General features: G+C 48.0%; 1 protein-coding gene and 1 long non-coding RNA gene across 6 annotated transcripts; one reads left to right on the top strand and one right to left on the bottom strand.

Moving 5' to 3' along the window:
- Positions 1-853: 853 nt before the first annotated feature.
- On the top strand, positions 854-14,658 carry PLEKHB1 (pleckstrin homology domain containing B1). Of its 4 annotated transcripts, XM_014741906.3 has the most exons (8): positions 874-1,024; positions 2,271-2,346; positions 3,493-3,645; positions 4,235-4,337; positions 5,458-5,497; positions 8,755-8,859; positions 12,561-12,660; positions 13,287-14,658. In XM_014741906.3, the coding sequence occupies exons 2-8, from the start codon at positions 2,310-2,312 to the stop codon at positions 13,421-13,423; spliced, it is 675 nt and encodes a 224-aa protein (XP_014597392.2). In that variant the 5' UTR covers positions 874-1,024; positions 2,271-2,309; the 3' UTR covers positions 13,424-14,658. The 4 variants fall into 4 exon arrangements, with proteins under 4 accessions (XP_070130564.1, XP_014597392.2, XP_070130563.1 ...); XM_070274463.1 differs by lacking the exon at positions 8,755-8,859 and having other exon boundaries at positions 854-1,024; XM_070274462.1 differs by lacking the exon at positions 874-1,024 and having other exon boundaries at positions 2,082-2,346.
- Positions 4,150-13,316, bottom strand: LOC138925188 (uncharacterized). Of its 2 annotated transcripts, none has more exons than XR_011441071.1 (2): positions 13,189-13,316; positions 4,150-4,419 (listed from the first exon to the last, which is right to left on the bottom strand). It is a non-coding gene; the product is annotated as an uncharacterized lncRNA (long non-coding RNA). The 2 variants fall into 2 exon arrangements; XR_011441070.1 differs by lacking the exon at positions 13,189-13,316 and adding an exon at positions 12,866-13,043.
- Positions 14,659-26,385: the final 11,727 nt, after the last annotated feature.

The raw sequence follows: 26,385 nt of genomic DNA, 5'->3' as shown, positions 1-26,385 counted from the left end.
AGCTTAAAGAGCCAGGCTGCGCGTCCCGGACTGGGGTCATGGCCCCGTCCAGCCCGGCGGGAGAAAGCAGATTTAGCTCCGCCCCCGACCAAGGGAGGAGAACTGGCCCGGTCCCCCACCTCCCGGAATCCTAGTAGTGCCAGGCCAAGACCACCTCCGAATCACGGATGACTTGTTAGTCAGTGAACTGAAGGTTAGAGGCGGAGGTCAGTCGGGGAGGTTGGGAAGTGACTGAAAAGAGAAGATGACTTTCTCTGGGTTCTGTGTGCGCCCCCCTTCCGGCTCCCACTTGGTAGCACCTTCCTGATCCCCTTATCTCTAAGGCGCTCAGAGAAATGCCCCCCTGCGGCAGCCTTCTAGGAAATGCTGCCTTGGCCGCCCAGGAACCATGAGCCCTGCAACCCCGGTAAGCAAGAGGTGTGAGGAAGATTGGCCCTGAGCTAACATCTGTTGCCAATCTTCCTCTTTTTGCTTGAGGAAGATTGTCGCTGAGCTAACATCTGTGCCAATCTTCCTCTATTTTATGTTAGACGCCACCACAGCGTGACTTGATGAGTGGTGCTAGGTCCGCACCTGGGATCCCGGCCTGTGAACTCTGGGTGGCCGAAGCCGACTACACCACTGGCCGATCCGAGTTCAAGATTCTTAGGAAAAAGTATTTCATGATAAATGCGTGAACAAATGTCAGAGAAAAATAAAATCGCAGGTGCAGCCTCTCACCTGTGCACCTGGTCAGGACAGGGGTACCACCCAAGAAAGGGTGAGTCCTGCCCAGCTCTAGGGCTGCAGACTACAAGTCCCAGTATGCCTCATGTCAGCACGTTCCTCCACGCCCCGCCCCCTCCCTGGGGGTGGGGCGGGGCCGGAGGGCGGGGCCCAGGGGTAGCGAGGCCCAGGGCGCAGCCTGGGGAGTGAAACGTCCCAGGCACTCTGGGGTGCACAAAGCGCAGGCGCAGTGGGTTGGGTGGCAGCAGCATCAAGTAGCGGCCGTTTTGCCAGCAGCATCCGCAACAGGTGTAGACAGGTGGGTGCATCAAGGTGGGGGAGTGGGGCGGCGCTGGCGAGGGAGTTTGCACCTGGCCCTCTTGTCTGACCTGTGTCAGGGCTTGGAGGGGGGAGGGAGCGGCAGGAGAAGCAGGGACGAGGCCGGGCCTTCCAGCCCAGGTGTGCCAGCCCTTGCTACGCAGCAAAAGGTGTGAGCGGGTGGGGGAGGGACAGAGGCACCTGCTGGTAAGTAAGTCCCCCTCAGGAACAGAGGGCATCTAGATTCCAATCCAAGCTCCATCACGCACTTGGACAAGTCACTTGCTGTCCCTCAGGTTGTCCATCTGTAAAGTAAGAGTAAGGATCCTACCCATCTAACTGGGTGACAGTGGGGACAAGGGGACGTAGTATATAGTATGTGCAGTGGTTCCCAAACTTTGCTGCACATTGGAATCATCTGGGGGTCTTTAAAGACTTTCAGTGCTTGCCTCCTGTCCCCAGACATTCCTGTTTGATTGTTATGGGGTATGACCTGGGTATACAGTTTTAAAAGCTCCTTCTGGCATAATGGTTAGAAGCCAGGACTGTTGGGTGTGAATCTGGGCTCCACTGTTTACTAATCAAGCGGATCAGCGCAAGTGACTGGACCTCTCTAGGCCCCAGTTTCCTGGGAATAATAGCAAGGTTTGTTGTGAGGCTTCCCTGAGGTACGAGAAGAAAGCTCTGAGAGGTGTACCTGGCACATAGTGCTTGATCAGTCAGAGCTGCTGTTGAACTATTATTTTATGCACTTCGTAAACAGCTCAGGTGTGATTCAAACATGAGGGAACCTTTTCTTATCATGAAAGTCCCTCATTCATTGCCATGATTCTAATATTCTGTGCTGCCAACATTTCAAAATTCCAGGATTTCTAACATTTTAAGAGTTCCTCACTCCAGCCTCTGCCTGCCTCACAGACACACTTTTACAGATCTAGAATTGGAGGCTGGAGAGAAGGGACTTGGCCAAGGTTATGGCTGAGATTGGAATCCAGCCTCCTTACCCCCGACCCCCACCCCAGCGCGACGGGTGGCTGCCCTGCTGGCCCCCGCAGGACAGTGCTCCCATTCTCTGCCTGGAGCAGAGAATGGGGAGGAGACAAGCAGGCTTGCCCTTGTTTGTCTACTAACACTCCCTTAAACATTTCCGAGGTGGCTCCCTCAGGGAGGCTGGGCTGGGGCTTCTCTCCGGGGAGCTGCTCTGGAGCTGCTGATGAGGCCTGTGTGTCCTGTGGCTCCTCTGGCAGGTGCCGCCTGATTCCATCCTGGAAAGTCCTTTTGAAGAAATGGCCCTGGTGAGGGGCGGCTGGCTGTGGAGACAGAGTGAGTGGCCCTGGGCCAAGCCCTTGTCGGTCCTGCATCTTGTCCAGGGGTAGGGGTGAGGGAAGTGGCTTGTTGAGCCTGCCACAGTGAACCCCGCTCCCCCAAAGTAGGCCCCTTTTATCCTCCCCTCCTTTGTCCATTCTCTTCCCTCTGTGTGGAATGTCCTTCCCATTCTTGACAGCTTGGTAAACTACTTTTTCTTCAAGACCCAGCTCAGATGTCCCCCTCTGTGACAAGCCTTCTCTGACTTTTCCTTTAACCCCCACTCCAGCCCCTGCTGTAGCGCCAAGCTGCGTTACAGGCTCCCTTTTCTGTTCTCCACTGCCTCATAAATCCCCGTTACAGCACCGATTTCCCCATAATATAACTGTCTTTACCTCTCCCCCACCCTGTACTGGCCCCAGCCCGTGAGCTCCTCAAGTGCAGGGACTGGGTTTCATCCTCTTTGTGCCCCCAGCACCCAGCCCAGGGCTGGCCACAGAACAAAATGAAAAATGGCTCTGTGCTTTGGAATCCATAAAGCTCTAAGAAGTTCCCTTGTGTCTTTGCCCTTTCCTGATAAGATTTCCAGTGGCAAATGTCTGGAGTGAGGACTCAGGCTTTCACACCCCCCTCTGACCAGAGTCCTGATCTGAACAAGAGCTCTGGGGCTGGAAACCCCACGTTCCATGACCCATTCTCAGTCCAGTCCGTTCCATAAACACTGAGCCCAGGTCCTGCTGGGTGCCAGGACCCATGTCGGGGAGCTGTGGGCGCCCAGTCTGGTGGAAGAGGCAGACACTACATGAATAACCATCACACAAATCAGAAATAAAAGATAAGATGGAGGCTCAGGGTAGGGAGAGGTCTTTCCCTTAAAGAGACCTGGGGCTTGGCCTTGGAAGCCCCCAAGGAATGGCTCTGGTCACTTATTTACCGTTCAACACATTTATGCAGCCTCTACTATGTGTAGTTGCCTCCAATGGGAGGCAGTTGGTGAGCAAGCCAGAAAGAGGCCCTGCTGTAATTTTAGAGGGAAGATAGACAAGGAAGGGGCAGTTACAACTCTGGGGACTTGGGTGAGGGAATTCAGAGCCCATCCAGGGCTTCTGCCCCCCTGGCAGTCTCCACGATCAGCCTGCCTGGCGGGTCTGGAATGTCACACAGGCTCCATCCTCCGCCGCTGGAAGCGGAACTGGTTCGCCCTGTGGCTGGATGGGACCCTGGGCTACTACCAAGACGAGACTGCGCAGGATGAGGAGGACCGCGTGCTCATCCACTTCAATGTCCGAGACATAAAGATCGGCCAAGAGTGCCATGGTAAGCAGAAGCTCCTTCCTCTCTGGCACTGTGACCATGGGCGTGGCCCTCCCACTGTGTCTGTGTGAGAACAGCTGCTTCGGAAGGCTCTTTGCAGCTTTCAGGGGGCTTCCACAGACATTGCTCCTGGGCTCTATCAACTCCAATTCATGTGGATGTGAATTAAGAAATCAGTTCCTTATTGAGTTCCTACCCTGTGCTGGGCCTGGGCCCTATTCTGGGGTCACAGAGGTGAGTCAGACACAGTTGTTGCCCTCTAGGTGCTAGGAATTGGATAAAGATGAAATGAGATAAGGCAACTCAGAGAAGTTAAGTGACTGGCCCCCTCAGGCACACAGCAAATCTTCCTACCACAGCTCAGGCTAACTGGGAAATAGATGTACCTAACTAGGGAAGCAGGCAATGTGGAAAGTTGAAAAGATCTAAAGAGTATAGCAGAATCCCAAAGAAAGTGTGTGGGATCAGAGGAAGCTGGCAATGGCCAATAAACACGACTCAGAGAAGTCAGTTCCTATTCTTGTTCCTGGTTTACCTGGGGGCTCTGGGGCCTGTGCCCTGTGGAACCCCATATATGTGTGTCTGCCTCTAGATGTGCAGCCCCCAGAGGGCCGGAGCCGAGACGGCCTGCTGACGGTGAACCTACGGGAGGGTGGCCGCCTGCACCTCTGCGCAGAGACGCGGGATGACGCCATGTGAGTCACTCCCAGGAGAGCATGTGGTGGGATCTTGGGGAATGTGATCAGGTGCTTCCAGCTCATTGGGCCTTCTGGTTCCCTGAGGATAGGAAAAGGGGATGAAGACCAGTCAGCATGGTGGTCTCATTGAGGCTGGGCAGAGTGGATTTGAATGGCTCATGGTGATTGGTATGGTATCCAGTAAACTCCTCACATGGTCTGTGATGAACTCAGGACTGTAGGGGGAGGGGTGTGTACACCTGCCTCAGGTGTGTAGTCCCTCACCATTCAGAGTTGGGTATTCAGCAGCCTCTGAAGTGAGCCCTCTCTTGAGGGTAATACAAAGGACTGGACAGCCCAGTGGCATCCTCAAAGGACCCTCCTTCTCACTCTCTTCTGAGAAGATGCCATGGTTGGGGGACTCTGATCTAAGGGGTAATCCCTGACCTGCCTAACACAGGCAGCCCACTGTGTCATGGCGGCACCCCAATGTCAGATGCAGATCCATGCTTTGAGACAGGGCATGTCTTCCTCAGGGACCGTCTGCTCACTCACATTCTTTCCCTTCCTACTCTCTGGCAGAGGGTCAGTTGGCCTTTGCATTGTAGGAGAATGAAAGAGATGGGGTGTGTGGGAGTGGGGGAGGCTGAGCTTCGGGTAGACAAAGCACAGAGCCGCCTTGTCCACCCCAGCCAGGTGCCATGGCAACCAACAAAGGCCCAATTGTCTGGTGTCCACTGGGCCTTCCCGGGGCTCTGGGGTCAGAGCATCGGGGAACTGTGTTTGCAGGTTTGGGGTGTGGAGGTGGGCTGCAACCCAGGCATGTCAGAATCTGAAGCCCTCTAAGAGACCAGCCAGCCCAGCTGTCTATTGTCTAGATGGGGAAACTAGAACTTCTAGAAGGCAAGAGACTATGGGCTAAGAATGAATTAGGAGGCTCCAGCTCAATTGAGGGCCCCCTCCATGTGACTGGGGCAGGGGTGAGGCCACCTTTGTCTACCCAAGGGAATCAGAAGAATCTCCCCCTTCACAGGAGACTGGGGCTAGAGGCTGGGTTGAGGAGGGAATGTAAAATGTAGGGGCCAATTCCCCTTCTCCCAAACTCCCCCCTCACGGTCTGGCGGGGTTTGCTTTGCAGAGCATGGAAGACAGCGCTGATGGAGGCGAACTCCACCCCGGTGAGCCCCCATTCCCTCCCTGTCTCCTCCCCACCCCTGCCTGCCATGGAATCATGGGTGACTCAGACTCGGTCTCCGCCTGCCAGGAGTTCTCATTTCCCATATATGTGAGTGAATAGACTGCAGACTCAGATGCCCTGAGTCCCAAGTGGAAAAGGACAGAAGACAGCCAAGTGGTGCTTGAGGGAGGGAGACAGAGGCCTCCAAGAAGGCTTGTTGAAGGGGGTGGCGTGTGAGCTTGGAAAGGAACTGTCTTTTTTTGAGCAACTATTATGTTCCAGGTGTGGGTGCAGGTACAATTCCAGCTACTCCTCCTAAGAGTCCTGAGAGGTTGGCACTATTGTTCCCTCTCTGCAGATGATAAGATTGAGCTTCATTCATCCACACAACAGATATTTACTGAGTTCCTACTATGTGCCAGATACTGTGCCAAGGGCCAGCGATCAGAGGCAAACTAAGGAGATGCGGGCCCTGCCCTCCTGGACCCAGCCTAATGAGGAGCCAGACGTGAAGCACTAATTACACCATTGATGGTTCCATTGCCATGGTGGTAACTGCCCTGACAGAGACATGGAGTGTGCATTCCATGTGCCACCACCTTGGTGGCCTGATCCAGGTGGAAGTTCAGACAAGGCTTAAGATGAGACCTGAAGGATAAACAGAATTGACTGGGTGAAAGGGGTGGCTTGGGTTGAAGGGCACAGCTTTTCAGGCAGAGGGAACTGCATGTGCAAAAGCCGTGAGAGGGGTTAAGACTTTGGCAAGTAAAAGAATAGAAGGAAGGCTGGGGTGGCTGGAGCTCACGGAGGGAGAGAGCTGTGGGGAAGGAGGGTTGACAGGGCCAGGCCTTATGGGCTGTGTTAAGGATGCTGGTTTCTGCTAAGAGCACTGGGGAGTCATTGAAAGTTGTTGTGTGTTTTTGTTTTTTTTTAAGATTGGCACCTGAGCTAACATCTGTTGCCAATCTTCTTTTTTCTTTCTTCTTCTCCCCAAAGCCCCCCAGTACATAGTTGTGTATTCTACTCGTAGGTCCTTCTGGTTGTGCATGTAGGACACTGCCTCAGCATGGCCTGATGAGCGGTGCCATGTCTGCGCTCAGGATCCGAATTGGCAAAACCCTGAGCTGCCGAAGTGGAGCATGCAAACTTGACCACTTGGCCATGGGGCTGGCCCCTCATTGAAAGTTTTTAAGCAGAGGGATGGCACGAACAGATCAGACCAGATTTGTATTTTTAAAATGATAGTCTAGGGGCCAGCCCCATGGCTGAGTGGTTAAGTTCATGTGCTCCACTTTGGTGGGCCAGAGTTCGCTGGTTCGGATCCTGGGCACGGACCTACACAGCACTCATCAAGCCATGCTGTGGAGGCATCTCACATAGAAGAACTAGAATGATTTACAACTGGGATATACAACTATGAACTGGGGCTTTGGGAAGGAAAAAAAAAAAAAGAGGAAGATTGGCAACAGATGTTAGCTCAGAGCCAATCTTCCTCAAAAAAAAAAAAAAAAAAAAGATAGTCTAGCTGGTAGGTAGAGAATGGATTGTAGAGGATCAAAGTGGATGCCTGTAGACCAGTTAGAAGGCTGGGACAGTGTCCAGATGATGGGCTGGAGGTCTGGACTAAGGCCTTGCTGGCAGAGACAAGCTGGTGAGGATAAGACAGATTTAGGAGGTAGAGTCAACAGAATTTAGTGATTGTTAGAGGTGTGGGTTTGAGAAGCCACCCAAAGCCCCCAGCTTGAGGGTGGCCCAGTTTGGCCTCAATTCCCGTTTGCCTGAGTTCAGATTCTCTGCTTGCCCCTTCTATCTGTGGAGCCCCTTCTCATCTAGAGAGAAAGTCTGCTGCGAAGTAGCGGGGAAGACTGGGACACATTTATAAACCCCCTTGGGCATTCCCCTGCGGAGGGCCAGGCATTGTGCTGAGCACCCGGCACTGGTTATATCACTTAATCTTCCAACAGCCCAGGTCGAGGTTGGTATTTTCGGTCTCATTTTACCGATAGGGAAGCTGAGGTTCAGGGGGAAGTGACTTGTCCAAAGTCTTAAGCCAATGGAAGAGCCTATACTGGAACCTAGGTTGGTGAGTGTTTGAGAGGAGGGCATTATCAGCAAAGGAACTGCAAGAGCAGAAGTGGGGAAGTGATATGTGCATGTGCGTGTGTGCTCACTCATGCATCTAAGGGTCAGGAGTCAGGCCTGGCTGGAGGATAACACAGGGAGGGAAAAAAATAGGAGTGGTGACCTCTGAGGAGCCACGTCACGAAGGGCCTTGAAGGAACTGAACTTTATCCTGAGGGTTGTGGGGAGCGATAAAGGACATTAAGCAGGGAGGGCTGTGTTCAGACTTTGGGGAGCAGACTCAGCCTTCTGGGTGAAGGCTGGATTAGAGGAAGCCGGGAGTAAGGAGGCTGGGGCAATAGTCAGCAGGGCAGAGGGACCCCTGGTTGGGTTAACCTGGCTCTGAGCTCCAAATCCCTCTTATGCAGAGCAAATCAGTCCCACCCAAGACAGGCGAAAGGAAGGAGGTGAGGGCTGACCGTTCTGCACTCTGTGACTCTATGAAGCTACCTTGTCCCTTCTCTGCCTGTCCACCTTCCTGCTGCTCTGCTTACCCTCGCCCTGACCCTCTGCTCCACCTCCCACTGCTCCACTCTCACACACACATCCCTCTGGTTCCAGGGCTTGCTCCAGCGGAGTGTGTGCCCCTGTGTCTTTGTACCAGTGTCTGCCTGTCTCTGTGTGTTCCCGCCTGTGTCCGTGGGCTTCTCTCGGTCCTTTGCCTACATAGGAGTGACCTGTGCTTTGTCCCTCCACATCCTGTAGGTTCATACCCCACTCTGGGTGGAGGTTCCAGGAGGAGCCCCTGACCTCGGCTGTTCCAGGAAACACAGGGCCAGGGGCACAGCCAAGGGCAAGGCTGGGGGGCCAGTGAAGGGGGCAGGTGGGCGGGACGGCGGATCAGAGCTGTTCTGTCCCCCCTGGAGACTGGGAGCCTCAGCAGCCTGAAACAGGTGAAGGTGGGCTAATTCTGGAGAGTCAATACTGGCCCTTCTTCTCTGTGTAACTCTGGCAAAGTCACCACCCCCTCTGAACCTGCCCCCACTACCATGGGCTGAGGAGGAAGAGGACACCCCCTTCCCCTGCCCAGCTGGCAAAGGGCTCTAGTAGGGCCTGTTAAAGGCTCCAAGTCTCTCCAGGTATAGAGGGCCTCTGACACCCTCCCTCCCCCTTCTTGGGTTTCTGTGGGTTGAGCAGGCCCCAGCTGGAGCCACCGTCCCTCCCAGGAGCCGCCGGGTTTGCCCCACGGTCAGGTGTGTGACCCGCTCATGGAGCCCCTGTAAGGTTGAGAGGCGGATCTGGGTAAGTGCTGGCTCAGCCCTTCCTGCCTCCATTCTGGCCACCAAGATATGCCTCCAAAAGTGGGTCCGGTCACATCCCTTCCCTGCTCATGAACATTCCATGGCTCCCCATCAACCACAAGACACCAACAACAGCCCTGCTTTCAAGGTCCTTGGGATCTGGTCTGGGCCAGTCTCGCCTAGCACATCCCTCTCATCCCTGTGCTCCAACTGCTGTGCTGTACCCTCTGCTCCCAGCTGCGCCTGACTTCTTCCCTCTTCCTAGCCTTTGCACATGCTGTTCTCTCTGCTACGAAGACCCTTAGGTTCCTTATTCACTTGACAAACTGGTGCTTATCATCTAAGACCCACCTCAAAGGCTGCCACCTCCTCAGGGAGGACCTCCCAGACCTCCAGGCATTGTCACTCCCCCCCACAGCCCACTACACTAATGCTTAGTGCTGTCTTCATTCTGCCTGGTTTCAAGTCTGTTTATTTCTGTCTCTATTCTCCCATGAGACCTGGAACTTCCTCCAAGGCAAGGACCAGGTCTGAACAGCTCTGCCCTTGTGGAGCCTGGCACAGTGCTAGGTATACAGCAGGTGCTCAATGAGTGCTCAATGATGGGGACAGTCTATTTTGACCCTCCTTATTCCTGGTGCATGAGGGTTTGGCGCAGGTAGGCCTCAGACACTGTTCACTGAATGAGCAAATAAGTGAAAGCATAAGACGGAAAGAGTGAAAGCCTGTTACAGCCCCACTACTGCATGTTATAATTTAATCCGTGTCTGTCTCCCTGCCTACTCCCCACAGTGTTTCTGGAAAGCAGGATTTGAGGATGAACCCTCTCTCTGTCCCCAGTGCTCTGCCCGACATGGGGTGGGCACAGTAGCGGGACTTGCCTTAGAGAATCTGTGGTCTTATGGTCAACTGTGAGCTCCTTTTCTAGCACAGTGGTGCTCAATGTGACTTTAAAAAAAAATACAAATGTTCAGATCCTACCTCTGGATGCTCTAATTTCATAGGTCTGGGCTTGGGCCTTGGAAATAGAAGTGCTTTTCTATTATCAGAAGTGCTAGGACCACCCAGTTGCATAGATGTGGCTCTGCAGGATTCTTACTGTGCCGTGGGAGTGGGCAGTGTAGGAAATACTGTCCCCATTGACAGAGGAGAAAACTGAAGCTCTGAGAGTTTACCTCACTTGACCAGGGTCACTTAATTCATCAGTAGGAGGCAGGACTCCCAGCCCAGCATTCTGAGGCATGCCCCATGCCTAAGCTAGGATACAAATTTGTTTAAAGTGGGAATGCCTAAAAATAGGACTTAAAAGGCTGTAAACCTAAGTATGCAACAGCTTTTCCCAGGGAAGGGATCTATTTGCATGTGGCTGGCCTTGTCCCCATCTGCAAAAGGGGCTGGGTCTGCAGAGAGAGAGAGGATCAGGGATCAAGCCCTTAGGTTCTGTCTGTGAGATCTCTGGGGGATCCCCTGCCCTGTTGCCAGGTGACCCACATGACTTTACCTCTGGGCCTCCCAGGCCTGGAGGGTAGAAACAGGTGCCCCATGGGGACGAGGTGGTGTTTTCCATTCTCTCCAGGGCCTGACAGGGCCACTGGCTCACTATGCAGCTGTAAGGCAGGTGTAGGCTCTGGACCTCAACTTCCCTACCAGTAGAATTGGGGGTCTGAGTGCTTACATCTCTCTAGCTCCTTCTAGGCATGAAGCTCAGATCCTGGCCACCCCCACCAGAAAGCCCCGTTGGATCACCTTTGGGGAAGGAGTACAGTGAAGGAAGTCACTTGAGACTGAGCATTGCTTGTCTAGCCTCCTGCATTACCCTGGGACTGGTCGTTGTCCTTAACCTGAAACTGGACTTAGAGTTCGGTGACCTTAGTTCCAGTCTGGCCTTGTATTTGATTCATTGAGATAAATTCAATACATTAAACACCTACCAAGTTCCAATCAGGCCTGACTAGACCCAGTCCCTGCCCTTGGGGGAGGAGGGGTCTCCAAGTCTGATGGGAGGGACACACACTCACAGGGATACAAACAATGACACTACAGGGTTATTGCTGCTGTGATGGGGGAACTCTAAGGGGTATGGGTGCCCAGGTGGGACCCCAACAGAACCTGAGGTTCAAGGAGACTGATACTTGATTTGAGACTGAAAGACAGGTAGTCGAATGAAAAAAGATGAGGGGGGCATCCCTACCAAAGGGAGATGGCATGGAGATTTGAAATCACAAAGTGTGCTGGGAGAACTCCCCTTCACAGCCAAACTTGTTGAAAGAGATATGACATGTTGATTCCATCCCTCACCTCTCAACCATTCTTCAGCCCTCCACAGTCTGGCTTCTTCCCCCAACCACTTCTCTGAAAAGTGTTTTTTCAGTCACCCACAACTTCCAAGTTGCCAAAACCAAAGGCTTATTCTCTTGGCACTGGCCAGCAGGATGGACAGAAGAGCCTATTTAGAAGATAAAATCCTGAAACCTGGTGGCTAATGTCATGTGCAAGATGAGTGTGTGAAGACAAGGGTGCCCACCTGATGTCCTGGTTCGAGTGCATGATGGTGGCATTTAGAGAAAGGCATTTACAGAAGAGCAAGTTTGGGGGGAATGGAAGGATGATGAAATCACTTAGAGATGAGTGTAGTTTAAGACACCTGTACTTCTAAGGAAAGCTGGACCATTTGAGTGTGAAGCCCAGTTAGAGAGAGAGAGAGGGTGGAAGGGGGCTAAGAAGAAGGACCCAGGAGAGAAGGGGATCCTACCCCTATTGCAGGTCTGCTCCCACATGGGGAAAGTGAGGGGCTTGGATGAGGAGCTTCCATTTAATTCTGCACATACTTAGTGGTTCTTGCTATTCACTAGGCCCTGCTGGTGACAGAAATGAATCATAGACCTTGCCTATAGGTGGCTCCCATTTGGGGTGTAGACACGAAAGGCCAGGAAGCATGGGAACAAGAGGTACAAGCATAATCCACAGAGAACTCAGAAGGAAAGGATTCTTTCTGAGATCAGAAGGGCTTCCTGGAGTCGGTAACTTTTGAGTTAGGCTTGCAGGGATTGGTGAAAATCTAATGGGGGAGGGAAGAGGGCAAGGAGTGCAGTCCCCCCTCCCAGAGAGAACACTGGCCGTTCTTCTCTGAGCCTCCATCCCCAGCCCTGTGGCAATGCCTGAGTAAGGATCAGAGGAGGTAACACATGAACACCTGCCTCAGGACCTGGCACATGGTGGATGCTCGATAGTACTTTAGTTACTTCTCATCCCTACCCTTCCTTTTCCTTCCTTCCTCCCCAACCCCCTTTTATTTCCTGGGCCTGGGGCTTGGCCAGCTCTCCCTCCCCATGATTAGGAGAGTAGAGAAACCCATTGGGTATCTCCAAGTGGGACCACTAGAGAGCTGCTAGCAAATATTAGACCATCTATGAAGGGAATTTGGGAGCCATGGAGAATTTTTGACGAGGGGAGTACTAGGTAGGAGGCCAGAGCAGGAAGGTAGCATCACTGGGAGCTGGATGTGGGGGCTGGAGTTGTAGAGGACAAAGACCATGGACCTTGTGGGGAGGCAGGGCCTTTCTCCTGGAGCTTGCTGGTCCCTGGAGACCCATTTCTAAACTTGGTGAGGCGGCTCCATGGGCCCAGAGCCCCGGGTGGTGGGTAGGGGACCACACCTGGGCCAGGGAGTTCCCAGGCAGCTAACCTGGTGGGGCTTCCCAGGTGCGTGTCTACAGCCCGTACCAGGACTACTATGAGGTGGTGCCCCCCAACGCGCACGAGGCCACATATGTCCGCAGCTACTACGGACCGCCCTACGCAGGTATGTCTCCGGCCTGCTCCGCCCTGCCCCCTGCCCGATCCGGCGTCAGGCCCCGCCCCGCCGTGGTCTATCTGTCCAGACCAGGCCCCACCCTTTTAGTGACTACTGATTTTCCCAGGCGGGACCCTCTGCAAGACCCTCCCCATCCCGAGACTCCTAATAGTTCTTGGACCAGCGCCCCTCCCCACTCCAGAGCTGACCTCACCTCTCTAGACCGGCCACTATGCATTCCCCTTGGCTGCCCAGCAATACCCGTTCCTGCGCTGACAGCGGCCCCTGGTGGCTAATATGGGAACGGCCGCCTCCTCCCGCTCCGGGGTCTAGCCGTTGGGACCGCCCATTCTCGGGTGCAGTGTGGCGATTTCTTAGAGATCCGGGGGTTTCCTTGCCGTTCCACCGTAGCCCCACGGTCCAAGAACATCTGTAGCAGATCCAAGGCCTGGAAGCCCTGGGGACGGAGTGCGCGTTCTTCTCGCGTTAAGCCCTCAGTTTCTTCAAGTGGGGAGGAGAGTCGGCTCAGCGCCTTACCTTCGGTTGGGCTGGAGTCAGGCTGGAGGAAGGGGACGAAGATATCTCTGCTCTGTTCTCTGAGGTCTCCGGCCCTCATGGGCGGGCTCTCTCTGCAGGCCCTGGCGTGACGCACGTGGTAGTGCGGGAGGATCCCTGCTACAGCGCGGGCGCCCCGCTGGCCATGGGCATGCTCGCCGGGGCCGCCACGGGCGCCGCGCTCGGTTCGCTTATGTGGTCGCCCTGCTGGTTCTGAGCCCTGGAACTCGGAGCGTGGACCCTGTGCATAGACCAACAGTCCCCTTTTCCTCCTTGACCTCATCCTCTGCCATCTAAGCCCTGACCCACTTTGGCCCCTCCTTTCCATTAGCCCCTTCTAGGCTTGGATCGTCCCTCTACTCCGCCCCCCTCAACCCCCATCGGAAGAAGCTATCACCCCAGGCACAAACACAGCTCAAAGTCCTTTATCTACCGCTAGACACCCCAGAAATCCGTTATAGACACATGGATATGCTTCCTCCAAACACATCAAGACACAGAAAACACAACTCACATGGCTTCAAGTTCCCCAGGCGCTGGAGACACAGGAGTCAGGTTCTTTCCTCTGGCAGCTCCAGGCTTGGTGGGGAAAACACGAGTAAGCAAACACTTGACAACGCAGAGCAATCAGTCCTTTGACACATGAGAGCAGAGAGGGAGGAAAGTAGGCTAGGAGTAAGGTTGTTGGCAAGAGTGCAGAACCATGAACATCATGGCATGTCCAAGGAATGGAAGGGGAGTTCAGTTGGGCTGGGGTTGGGGCAGGGGTCAGATCACAGTGGCCTTCCAGGCTAAGGAGCTTGCTGGGTAAAGGGGAGATGTGAACTTTTTGGAGGGAAGTTTCATGATTGCATTTTTTGTTTTGTTACTAATGACATACCCAAATCTAAACACTTCCTGGTTTTAGTCCCACCCTTCCCACTACCAGCTTCCTGGGTCTCCTGTTCCATCAGTACTCAGAAAGCACCTGTTTCCCATGTCAGGGTGCCTGGGGCGGCAACTGAGCTGAACCTGGGGTCCCCTTGCTGGGGGGAGGGGAGTTTTGTTTGGGACCTCCAGCCCTAGGATGGTGCCTCCATCAGAAAATGCATTTCTGGTCCCCAGGAGCTTGACCCTCTGTTCATAGCTGTCGCTGTCACCATCTCAGGCTTTGTCTCTTCCTTCACTTTGGGGAAGATGGCAGTGTTCACCTCTGGGGCCTGATCTACCTTTGTCTCAACCTGGAAGGCCCCACATGTGCCCCCCGGCAGATGGCCCAGCCGGCTCCCCATGTGGCCCCCTTCCAACCCCCCCCCCCCCCCCCCCCCCCCCCCCCCCCCCGATCCTGTCCCAATTGCCCATAGAAATGCTAACATCCTTGCCCAGTAGCCAGAGTAGCCTACTAAAGTTCCTTAGTAGATGGGGGCTCCAGTGGCTCTGCTGCAGAAACTAATAAAGATGTGGTTGGCTCTAGCCCTGGCTTTGGCTTTGTTTGTTCCTCCAGGGGACCCTGTCTCCCTGGACATCTCTGTGACTCAACACCTACTAGTGCCTTGTCTGGTATAGTGAGAAGAGTGTGGATTCTGAGGTCAGGTAGAACTGTTGACAGTATGTTAGCTGAACAATTTGGGGCAAGTCATGTAACCTTTCTGGGTCTTGTTTTCCCCACCCATAGGTGGCAGGTTGAAGCCGGCCATCCCCAAGGGGAGAGGCTGCATCTGTCATCTGAGCTCATGGGTGATCCAGGCCATGCCCTCTCTGATTTCTGAGAGTCCTGTGGTGTTGGGGTCTTTTCTAGTAGGTTCCCATCCTTCTAGAGTTGAATCAATGAGTTGGTCTCATGGAGACCAGGTGGCCAGGGAAGGAAACACAGCCATTTTGCATCAGGCCTTTTGAGGCTGCAAGTGACAGAAACCCCCCTGCTCAAACTGATTCAAGCCAAAGAAGGGAAAACATTGGGCCAGATCACTGAGAATCTAGAAACTGCTTGGTCCAGGGACTCAAACACTGTCACCTAGACTGTGCTTTGTTTCCGTCTTTACAGCCACTGGGCTGGTTCATTTAGAGGCTGCAGTGATATTCAGCAGCTCCAGACTAATGCCCTCTTGCATTCAAGTCTAGACAAGAAAGCTTCTCAGGGCTGGCCCCATGCCCGAGTGGTTAAGTTCACACGCGCCACTTTGGTGGCTCAGGGTTTCACTTGTTTGGATGCATGGCACTGCTCATTAGGCTATGCTGAGGCAGCATCCCACATAGCACAACCAGAAGGACCTCCAACCAGAATATACAACTATGTACTGGGGGACTTTGGTGGGGAGGCGGAGGAAGAAGAGGAGGGAGGAGGGAGGAAGAAGAAGGAAGAAGAAGGGGGGGGGGGGGAGAAAGATTGGCACCAGATGAGCACAGGTGCCAATCTTTAAAAAAAATTTTTTTTTCTTTAAAAAAGCAAGCTTCTCTTCCTCCAACAGTGTGAATAAAAGTCCTGGGACTGGGCTGGCCTGGTGGCGCAGCGGTTAAGTGCGCACGTTCCGCTTCTCGGCGGCCCGAGGTTCGCTGGTTCAGATCCCGGGTGTGGACATGGCACTGCTTGGCACACCATGCTGTGGTAGGCATCGCACGTATAAAGTAGAGGAAGATGGGCACGGATGTTAGCTCAGGGCTAATCTTCCTTTAAAAAGAAAAAGCCCTGGGACTGATGGACATTAGCCCAAATTGGGTCCTGTGGCCATCCCTGAATCTACAGTGATGTGGAAAAGATGGTCTAAAACAACAGGGCTTAGAGCAGGGGTGGGTGGTGTCCCAAAGGAAATTTAGGGCACCATTCCCAGAAGTCGGATGAATAGATGAGGGCTGGGTAGCGAAAACATCGGGTGTCCACCTCAGCCATATTCCCAGAGACACCAACTTAAAGCGAGACATAAACAAACAGGAATGATTCAATGAGGTAAGCGAGGAACGTGGTGCAGTGGGAGCTTTGAGGAGGAGGTAACCAACTCTGCCAAGGGAACTGGGAAAAGCTTTGGGACAGGAAATTTAGGGTGAGCCTTGAAGGATGAGTAGGAGTTTGCCAAGCACAGAAGGGAGGGAGAGCTTTCCACACACAAAGAACAGATGAAAGAAATGGCACGAGCAAAGGCCTTAGAATACTTGGGCCTTGAGAGCACTGTGAAGTTCAGGAAACAGTCTGATGTCACAGCAGACTGCATGGTGAGGAGGGGTGGTGGGTGGAGCCAGGTTATAGAAAACCTCCCACAGCTGGGTTAAGGGTTCTTTTCTCTGTGCCCCTATAGCCTTAGAGCTACCATTTGTCATGGTCCCAATGACACCATGGTTCTTTCCACTCACCTCACTGAACAGAACAAGAGGGATGCAAATGGATGCTCCAGATGCAGTTTGCTTCAAAATCTCTCCACTAATATGATTGCAGCATGAATTTTTTATCTTCCAGCTGTTCAGCAGACAATTATTAAATTATTCACATACACATTAAGACAATAATTCTCACAGACAACACAGTCTAATCTGGAGGTGACCTACTGATCACATCTGGCCCACACATTGTTTTGTTTGGTCAGCAGAGTGTTTTAAAAAATGTTTTGAATTAAAATGTGATACCACTACACAACCACCTAAATAGCCAAAGGTGAAAAAGACAGATAACATTAAGTACTGATGTGGAGCAACTGGAAGTCTCATGAGTGTAAACTTGTACAACTGCTTTGGAAACTGATCAATAAAACCAAACATGCATACCTCATAAACTGTCAATTCTACTCCTAGGGTATACCCAACAGAAATGTGTACATGTGTTCACCAAAAAATAATACGTACAAAAGTGTCATAGAAGCATTGGAAAAAACTTAAATGCCAGAATAGGTGGATCCACTGGTAGATCCCATTGACAAAATGGAATACTATTCAATGAGAACTATCCATAAGTATATGCAAAATTATGGGTGAATCAAAAAAAAAAAAAAAAAAAAAAACCAGCAGAGAGGACAAGGGAGTGAAGAGGAGGTGGGAAAATAGAGTTATACAATTGCTAAGTTTCCCGTACCTATGTAAAGGAGTACAATATTAACTTAAGTATATACTGATTAGTCAAAGATGCACATTGGAATCCTTAGAGCAACCACTGAAAATACAATGCAAAGCAGTTAAGCTAAAAAAGCAATAGAAGAATTTAAAAACAGATGTGGCAAATAGAAAACAAGTACCAAAATGGCAGGCCTAAATCCAAACATTAATAATTACATTAAATGTAAGTGAACAAAAAGCACAAATTAAGAGATAGAGATTGTTGGAATGAATACGCAAGCAAGACCCAACTATACGCTGTGTACAAAAGACACACTTTAAAATATACAAATAGGTTGAAAATAGAAGGACAGAAAAAGATATACAATGTAAAGAGTAAGCACCAGAAAGCTGGAATGGCTATTTTAATATCAGACAAAACAGACTTCCAGACAAAAATTATCAGAAATAAAGAGGGGAATGTCATAAAGATAAAGGGTTGATACATCAGGAAGATGACAGCAGTGCTATGAGAGAGATTGATAGCTGTAAATGCATACATTAAAAAAGAAGAAAGATCTCAAGTCAGTAAGCTAACTGTACACCTTAAGGAATTAGATAAAGAGCAAAGTAAACCCAAAGCTGGTAGAAGGAAGGAAATCAGAAAGATTAGAGTAGAGATAAATGGAATAGAGAACAGACAACAAAGTAGAGAAATTCAATGAAACCAAAAGTTGGTTCTTTGAAAAGATCAACAAAATTGACAAACCTTTAGCAAAACAAACAAACAAACAAAAAACAACTAAGAAAAAAAGAGAAGACTCAAATTACTAAAATCAGAAAGGAAAGTGGGGACATTACTACTGATTATACAGAAATGAAAAGGATTATAAGAGAATACTATGAACAATTGTATGCCAACATATAGGATGACCAAGAGGAAATGGACAGATTCCACATGACCTACCAAAATTGATTCATAAAGAAATAGAAAATCTGAATACAGTCATGCAATGCATAATGACATCTTGGTCGATGATGGATCACATATATAACAGTGGTCCTATAAGATTAATGCCATATAGCCTAGGTGTGTAGTAGGCTATAATCTAGGTTTGTGTGAGTATACTCTATGATGTTTGCAAGATGAAATCACCTAATGATGCATTTCCAGACATATCCCCATTGTTAAGTGACACATGACTGTAGATCTATGAATAGTAAGGAGATTGAATCAGTAATCAAAAACCTCCCAATAAAGAAAAGCTCAGGACTAGATGGTTCAGTGGTGAATTCTACCAAACAGATAAAGAAGAATTAACACCAATCCTTCTCCAACTCTTCCCAATAAAATGAAGAGGGAACATTTCCTAACTCATTCCATGAGAGTAGGGTTGCACTGATATCAAAGTCAGACAAAGACAATACAACAAAACTACAGACCCATATTCCTTATGAATATTGATGTAAAAATCCTCAAAAAATTACTAGCAAACCGAATTCAGCAGCATATTAAAAGGAATATACACAATGACCAAGTGGGATTTATTCCTGGAATGCAAAGATGGTTGAACATATGAAAATTGATCAATGTAATACACTACATTAACAGAATAAAGGGAAAAAACTACATGATTATTTTCATTGATGCACAAAGAGCATCTGACAAAATTCAACACCCTTTCATGATAAAAACACTCAATAAACTAGGAATAGAACTTCTTCAACATGATAAATACTATATATAAAAACTCACAGCAAATATCGTACTCAATGGTAAAAGACTGAAAGGCTTTCCCCTAAGATCAGAAACAAGACAGGATGCTCACTTTTATCACTTCTATTCAACATAATACTGGAAGTTGTAGCCAGAGCAATTAGGCAAGAAAAGGCATCCAAATTGGAAAGGAAGAAGTAAAATTATCTCTGTTCACAGACGACATGATCTTATATGTAGAAAACCCTAAATATTCCACAAAAAATTGTTAGAGCTAATAAACGAATGTAGCAAAGCTGCAGGATACAAAATCAACACAAAAGTCTATTGCATTTTATATGCTAGCACTGAATAACCTGAAAAGGAAGGTAAGAAAAAAATTCCATTTACAATAGCCTCAAAAAGAATAAAATACTTAGGAACAAACCTAACCAAGGAGGTGAAAGACTTGCAAGCTGAAAACTAAAATACTGCTGAAAGAAATTAAAGAAATAAATACAAAGTGCTATTGTCTGAATGCATGTGTACCCCTAAATTCATACACTGAAATCCTAACTCCACAAAGTTAATGGTATTAGTAGGTGGGGCTTTGGGAGTGCTTAAATCTCTTTTTTTTGAGGAAGATTAGCCCTGAACTAACATCTGCTGCCAATCCTCCTCTTTGTTGCTGAGGAAGATTGGCCCTGAGCTAACATCCGTGCCCATCTTCCTCTATTTTATATGTGGGACGCCTGCCACAGCATGGCTTGCCAAGTGGTGCCATGTCCACACCTGGGATCCAAACCAGAGAACCCCGGGCTGCCAAAGCAGAAAGTGCTCACTTAACCGCTGCACCACCAGGCTGGCCCCAGGAGTGCTTAAATCTTGAGGGTGGAGCCCTCATGAATAGGATTAATGCCTTTATGAAAGAGGCTCCAGAGAGATCCCTAGCCCCTTCTGCGTTATGAGCATACACAAGAAGTCTGTGACTTGAAAGAGGGCCCTCACCTGACTATGCTGGCACCCTGATCTTCTTGTACTTCCGGCCTCCAGAACTGTGAGCAATAAATTTCTGCTGTTTATAAACTATCGAATCTGTGGTATTTTCTTATAGCAGCCTGAATGGACTAAGACAGAAAAATTGGTACTGACAAGTGGGATTGCTGATAAACACATACCTCAAAGTGTGGAAGCAGCTTTGGAACTGGGTAATAGGCAGAGGTTGGAAGAGTTTGGAGGTGCACGCTAGAAAAAGCCTACACTGCCGTGAATGGACTGTTAAGGGCAAGTCTCATGAGGGCTCAGAAGGAGAAGAGGAAAGCTGTGGAGAAAGCCTCAATCTTCTTAGAGAATAGTTAACTGACTAGAATATTGGTAGAAATATGGACAGGAAAGGCCATGCTGATGAGGTCTTAGATGGAAATAAGGAACATGTTATCGGAAAGTGGAGAAAAGGTGATCCTTATTAAGAAGTGGCGAAGAGTTTGGCAGAATTGTGTTCATGTCCTAGTTTTCTTGTGGAAGGTAGGACTTGTGAGTGATGTTAAAAAACAAAATTCACAAAAATCAGTTGCATTTCTGATTATCAGTTACATTAATAACGAAATAGCAGAAAGAGAAGTCAAGAATACAATCCATCTACAATTGCAACAAAAGGAATAAAATATCTAGGAATAAATTTAACCAAGGAGGTGAAAGACCTATACACTGAAAACTGTAAGACATTATTGAAAGAAATCGAAGAAGACATAAAGAAATGGAAAGATATTCCATGCTCATGGATTGGAAGAATAAACATAGTTAAAATGTCCATATTACCTAAAGCAATGTACAGATTCAATGCAATACCAATCAGAATCCCAATGACATTCTTCACGGAAATAGAACAAAGAATCCTAAAATTTATATGGAACAACAAAAGACCTCAAAGAGCCAAAGCAATCCTAACAACAACAACAACAAAAAAACACAAAACAAAACTGGAGGCATCACAATCCCCGACTTAAAAATACACTATAAAGCTATAGTAATCAAAACAGCATGGTACTGCCACAAAAAAAGACACATAGATCAATGGAACCGAATTGAAAGCCCAGAAATAAAACCACAGATCTATGGACAACTAATCTTTGACAAAGGAGCCAAGAACATACAATGGAGAAAGGAAAGTCTCTTCAATAAATAGTGCTGGGAAAACTGGACAGCCATGTGCAAAAGAATGAAAGTAGACCATTATCTTAGACCAAACACAAAAATGAACTCAAAATGGATTAAAGACTTGAATGTAAGATGTGAAACCATAAAACTCCTAGAAGAAAATATAGGCAGTCCACCCTTTGACGTCAGTCTTAACAAAACCTTTTTGAATACCATGTCTACTCAGGCAAGGGAAACAAAAGAAAAAATAAACACATGGTACTACATCAGACTAAAAAGTTTCTGCAAGTCAAAAAAAACCATGAACAAAATGAAAAGACAACCCACCAACTGGGAGAAAATATTTGCAAATTAAATGTCCGACAAGAGGTTAATTTCCAAAATATATAAAGAACTCATACAACTCAACAACAAAAAAGCAAACAACCCAATCAAAAAATGGGCAGAGGGGGGGCTGGCCCCGTGGCTGAGTGGTTAAGTTCGCGCGCTCCGCTGCAGGCGGCCCAGTGTTTCGTTGGTTCGAATCCTGGGCGCGGACATGGCACTGCTCATGAAACCATGCTGAGGCAGCGTCCCATATGCCACAACTAGAAGGAGCCACAACGAAGAATATACAACTATGTACTGGGGGGCTTTGGGGAGAAAAAGGAAAAAATAAAATCTTTAAAAAAAAAAAAAAATGGGCAGAGGATATGAACCGACATTTTTCCAAAGAAGATATACAGATGGCCAACAGGCACATGGAAAGATGTTCTACATCACTAATTATTAGGGAAATGAAAATCAAAACTACAATATCACCTTACACACTTCAGAGGTTATAATTAATAAGACAAGAAATAATAAATGTTGGAGAGGATGTGGAGAAAAGGAAACCCTCATACACTGCTGGTGGGAATGCAAACTGGTGCAGCCACTATGGAAAACAGTATGGAGATTTCTCAATAAATTAAAAATAGAAATACCATATGACCCAGCTACCCCGCTACTGGGTATTTATGCAAAGAACATGAAATCAACAATTCAAAGAGATTTATGCATCACTATGTTCATCACAGCATTATTCACAATAGCCAAGTGGAAGCAACCCAAGTGCCCATCAATGGATGAATGGATAAAGAAGACCTGGTATATGTATATGTATATGTGTATACACACACACACACACACACACACACACAAAATGGAATACTACTCAGCCATAAAAGGACGAAATTGTGCCACTTGTGACAACATGGATGGAACTTGAGGGCATTATGCTAAGAGAAATAACTCAGGAAATTTCAGATTGACTGTTTAAAGGTCATATTCCTGGGAGGGGCTGAAACTGTAACTAAGTTTTGGTTTGCTGTCATGGGGGCCATTTTGGGGCCTGTTATTTCCTTTCTTAACAGTGATGAAACTATTTGGCTGAAGACATTTTTAAGCAAAATGCTGGAAGAGCAGCTTGGCTGCTCTTAAATGCTTACAGAAAGTCTGAGAAGAGAAAAATGATTTAAAGGTGGAATTCTTAAAAGGGATGCAGAAATGTAAAATTTGGAAAATTCTCAGCCTACCTATACTGAAAGAAATAAGAAAGCTTGTTCAGGAGTGAACACAAGGGGAATGACCAAACTTGATAAGAAGACTGGTGTGGATCAACCATTTCAACAGAAGCTTGGAGCAATTCATCAAGACACTGGGGAGACTGATTGGCCATCTAAACAGAAACCAGGACCTACTGTCCAAGGCAATAGAAGAATGATCCGAAGGCATTTCAGAGAACTTCATGGCTGGCCATCCCATTACAGTCCCAGACTGCAAGGGCCTGAGGGGCAGAACTATTTCAAAGGAGGGGCCTCTGCTTCCTAGCACCCCCTCACATCACAGGCTCTGCTCCCCAAATTCTGGCACCCAGCACCTCAACTGCCCCAGGTATAGTGCCGGCTGTAGTGGCGACCCGTCCAGAGGGCACGGGCAGTAAACCTTGGCAGTGTCCACAGTGCCAGGCGTGGCTACCTCCACTTAAGATTCCAAAGGATGGTCCCTCCTGGAGCCCCTGGTGTGTAACCAGACTGAGGGCCGCTTAGGGGGCCAAGCCACCACAGAGAGCTCCCACTAGGGCAGTGCCTGGTGGAGCCGTGAGAGTGAGGCTACTCTCAAAACCCCAAGCCAAGTAGAGCCACTGATGTGAGATTGCACCTCCAGAGAGCCACAGGCAAGGGACTCCAACCCATGAGATTAGGGGTGGAGCCACCCATTAGTCCAGAAGAAACCCTGGCCCAGTGTGCCTTAAGGTTTTGGACTTGCGTAGGACTTGTTACCCCTTCTTTCTTCCCTATAGCTCCCTTTTGGAATGGGAATGTTTACCCTATGACTGTCCCACCATGCTATTTTGGAAACACATAATTTGATTTCAGAGGTTCATACCTGGAGAGCAACTGACTTAGGATGAATTGTACCTTGAGTCTCACCCATATCTGATTTAGATGAGACTTTGGACTTAGACTTTTGAGTTGACGCTGGAACAGGTTAAGACTTTTGGGGCTGTTAGATGGAATGAATATATTTTGCATGTGAGAAGGACATGAATTTTGGGTGGCCAGGGGCAGAATTCTATGGTCTGAATGTTTGTGTCCTCCCAAAATTCATATATTGACATCCTTGCAAAGGTGATGGTATTAGTAGGTGAGGCTTTGAGAGGTACTTAAATCATGAGGGTGGAGCCCTCATGAATGAGATGTGCCTTTATAAAAGGGGCTCCAGAAAGATCTCTCACCCCTTCTACAATTTGAGAACACAGCAAGAAGGTGCTGGAAATGAATCAGAAAGAGGGCCCTCACCAGACGGTGACCACGCTGGTGCCTTGATCTTTGACTTCCCAGCCTCCAGAACTGTGAGCAATAAATTTCTGTTTTTTATAAGTTACTCAGTCTGTAGTATTTTCTTATACCAGCTTGAATGGACTAAGACAGAAAGACATCCTGTGTTCATGGACTGGAAGACTTAAGATGACAATACTACTCAAAGCAATCAGAACAAAGCTGCAGGACTCACACAGACTCCAAAACTTACTACAAAGCTACAGTAATCAAAACAGTGCAATACTGGTATAAGGACAGACATACAGACCAATGGAATAGAACAGACAATCTAGAAGTAAACCCTAACATATACAGTCAATTGATTTTCAACAAGGATGCCAAAACCATCTAATGGGGAAGGGACAGTCTTATCAACAAATGTTGCTGGGAAAACAACATCCACATGCAAAAGAATGAAGCTATACCCTTACCTTACACCAGATACAAAATAAATTCAAAATGGATCAAAGACCTAAACCTAAGAGCTAAAACTATAAAACTCTTAGAATAAAACACAGGAGAAAATCTTCATGACATTGAATTTGGCATTGATTTCTTGTATATTACACCAAAAGCACACGCAAATAACAATAAAGATAATTGGACTTGATTAAAATTTAAAACTTTTGTGCATCAAAGGACACACAGGAGTGAAATGTCAACCTACAGAATGGGAGAAAATACTTATAAATCCATACATATTCTAAAGGATTAATATCTAGAATATATAAAGTACTCCTATAACTCAACAACAACAACAAAATAACCCAATTTAAAAATGGGCAAAGGACTTGGCCAGTAGGCAAGATGTTCAACATCATTAGTTATTAGGAAAATGCAAATCAAAACTACAATGAGAGGCCAGCCCCATGGCATAGTGGTTAAGTTTGGCATCCTCTGTTTTGGCAGCCCAGGTTCGCAGGTTTGGATCCCGGGCCTGGACATACATCACTTGTCAGCCATGTTGTAGCGGTGACCCACACATAAAGTGGAGGAAGATTGGTACAGATGTTAGCTTAGGGCTAATCTTCCTCAGCAAACAAAAAAACACACAATGAGACAGATATCACTACATATCCATTAGGATGGCTATTATCAAAAAATCAAAACATAAAAAGTGTTGATGAGAATGTGGAGAAACTGAAACCCTGACATTGCTGGTGGGAATGTTAAATGGTACAGCTTCTGTGGAAAGCAGTTTGGCATTTCCTCAGAAAGTTAAAGTTAAACATAGAATTATCATATGATCCAGCAATTCTACTCCTAGGTATATATTAATAAAAAGAATTGAAAACAGGGACTCAAACAGATACTTGTACACCAATGTTCATAGCATTATTTAAAACAGCCAACAGGTGAAAACAACCCAAGTGTCCATCAACAGATGAATGAGTAAACAAAATGTGGTATATACATACAATGGAATGTTATTCAGCCATTTTTATGAATCCATTATGGATTTTATGGAATCCATTATGAATCCATCCATATGAAGCCATTTTAGGAATCAAATTCTAATACATACTACAATATGAAAGAACACTGAAAACATTATGCTAAATGAAAGAAGCAAGAGACAAAAGGAAAAATATTGTATGATTCCACTTATACATGGTACCTAGAATAGGCAAATTTATAGAGATAGAAAGCAGAATAGAGGTTACCAGGGGAAGGAGAGAACTGAAAAGTTGTTTAGAATAGTTTGCACTTCTTAGAATTTTATATAAATGAAAACATAAAATATGTACTTTAGGGGCTGGCCCCGTGGCTGAGCAGTTAAGTTCGTGGGCTCTGCTTCAGCAGCCCCAGGGTTTCGCCAGTTAGGATCCTGGGCATGGACATGGCACTGCTCATCAGGCCATGCTGAGGTGGCGTCCCGCATAGCACAACAAGAGGCACTCATAACTAGAATATACAAGTATGTACTGGGGGCCGGGGTGGGGGGATGCTTTGGGGAGAAGAAGGAAAAAAAAAAGATTAGCAACAGGTGTTCTCTCAGGTGTCAATCTTTTAAAAAAAATGTACTTTATTCTTTTTGGTCCAAATTTTTTCACTAAGGATAATTACTCTGAGATTCATCTGTGGTGTTGTATCAACAGTTCATTCTGCTTTATTTCATATTATTGCAAAGTATGCATGTATCATAATTCGTTTATATATTCACCTCTTGATGGATATTTGGGGTTTCCAGTTCTTGGCTAACACAAGTAAAGCTGCTATGAATGTTTGTGTGCAAGTTTTTGTATATACACATGCTTTCATTTCTTGTGGGTAAATACCTACCTGTGGAATGGCTAGGTTATAAGATAAGTGTATGTTTAACTTTTTTTGTTTTCTGGTGAGGAAGGTTTGTCCTGAGCTAACATCCGTTGCCAGTCTTCCATTTTTTTGACTTGAGGAAGATTAGCCCTGAGCTAATATCTGTGCCAATCTTCCTCTATCTTCTACATGGGATGCCTCCACAGCATGGGTGACCACTGCAGTAGG

The sequence above is a fragment of the Equus caballus genome, chromosome 7 (assembly GCF_041296265.1).
Source record: "Equus caballus isolate H_3958 breed thoroughbred chromosome 7, TB-T2T, whole genome shotgun sequence".
Taxonomy (NCBI): domain Eukaryota; kingdom Metazoa; phylum Chordata; class Mammalia; order Perissodactyla; family Equidae; genus Equus; species Equus caballus.
The sequence above is the reverse complement of the archived record's forward strand: the minus strand, read 5'-3'. Positions and strand labels throughout refer to the sequence as shown.

Coding starts and splice junctions, on each gene's coding strand:
- PLEKHB1 (XM_014741906.3), top strand. CDS start 2,310: ATGGCCCTGGTGAGGGGCGGCTGGCTGTGGAGACAGA. Junction 4,338..5,457: donor GAGACGCGGGATGACGCCAT/GTGAGTCACTCC, acceptor TTTGCTTTGCAG/AGCATGGAAGACAGCGCTGA. Junction 5,498..8,754: donor TGGAGGCGAACTCCACCCCG/GTGAGCCCCCAT, acceptor TGGGTTGAGCAG/GCCCCAGCTGGAGCCACCGT.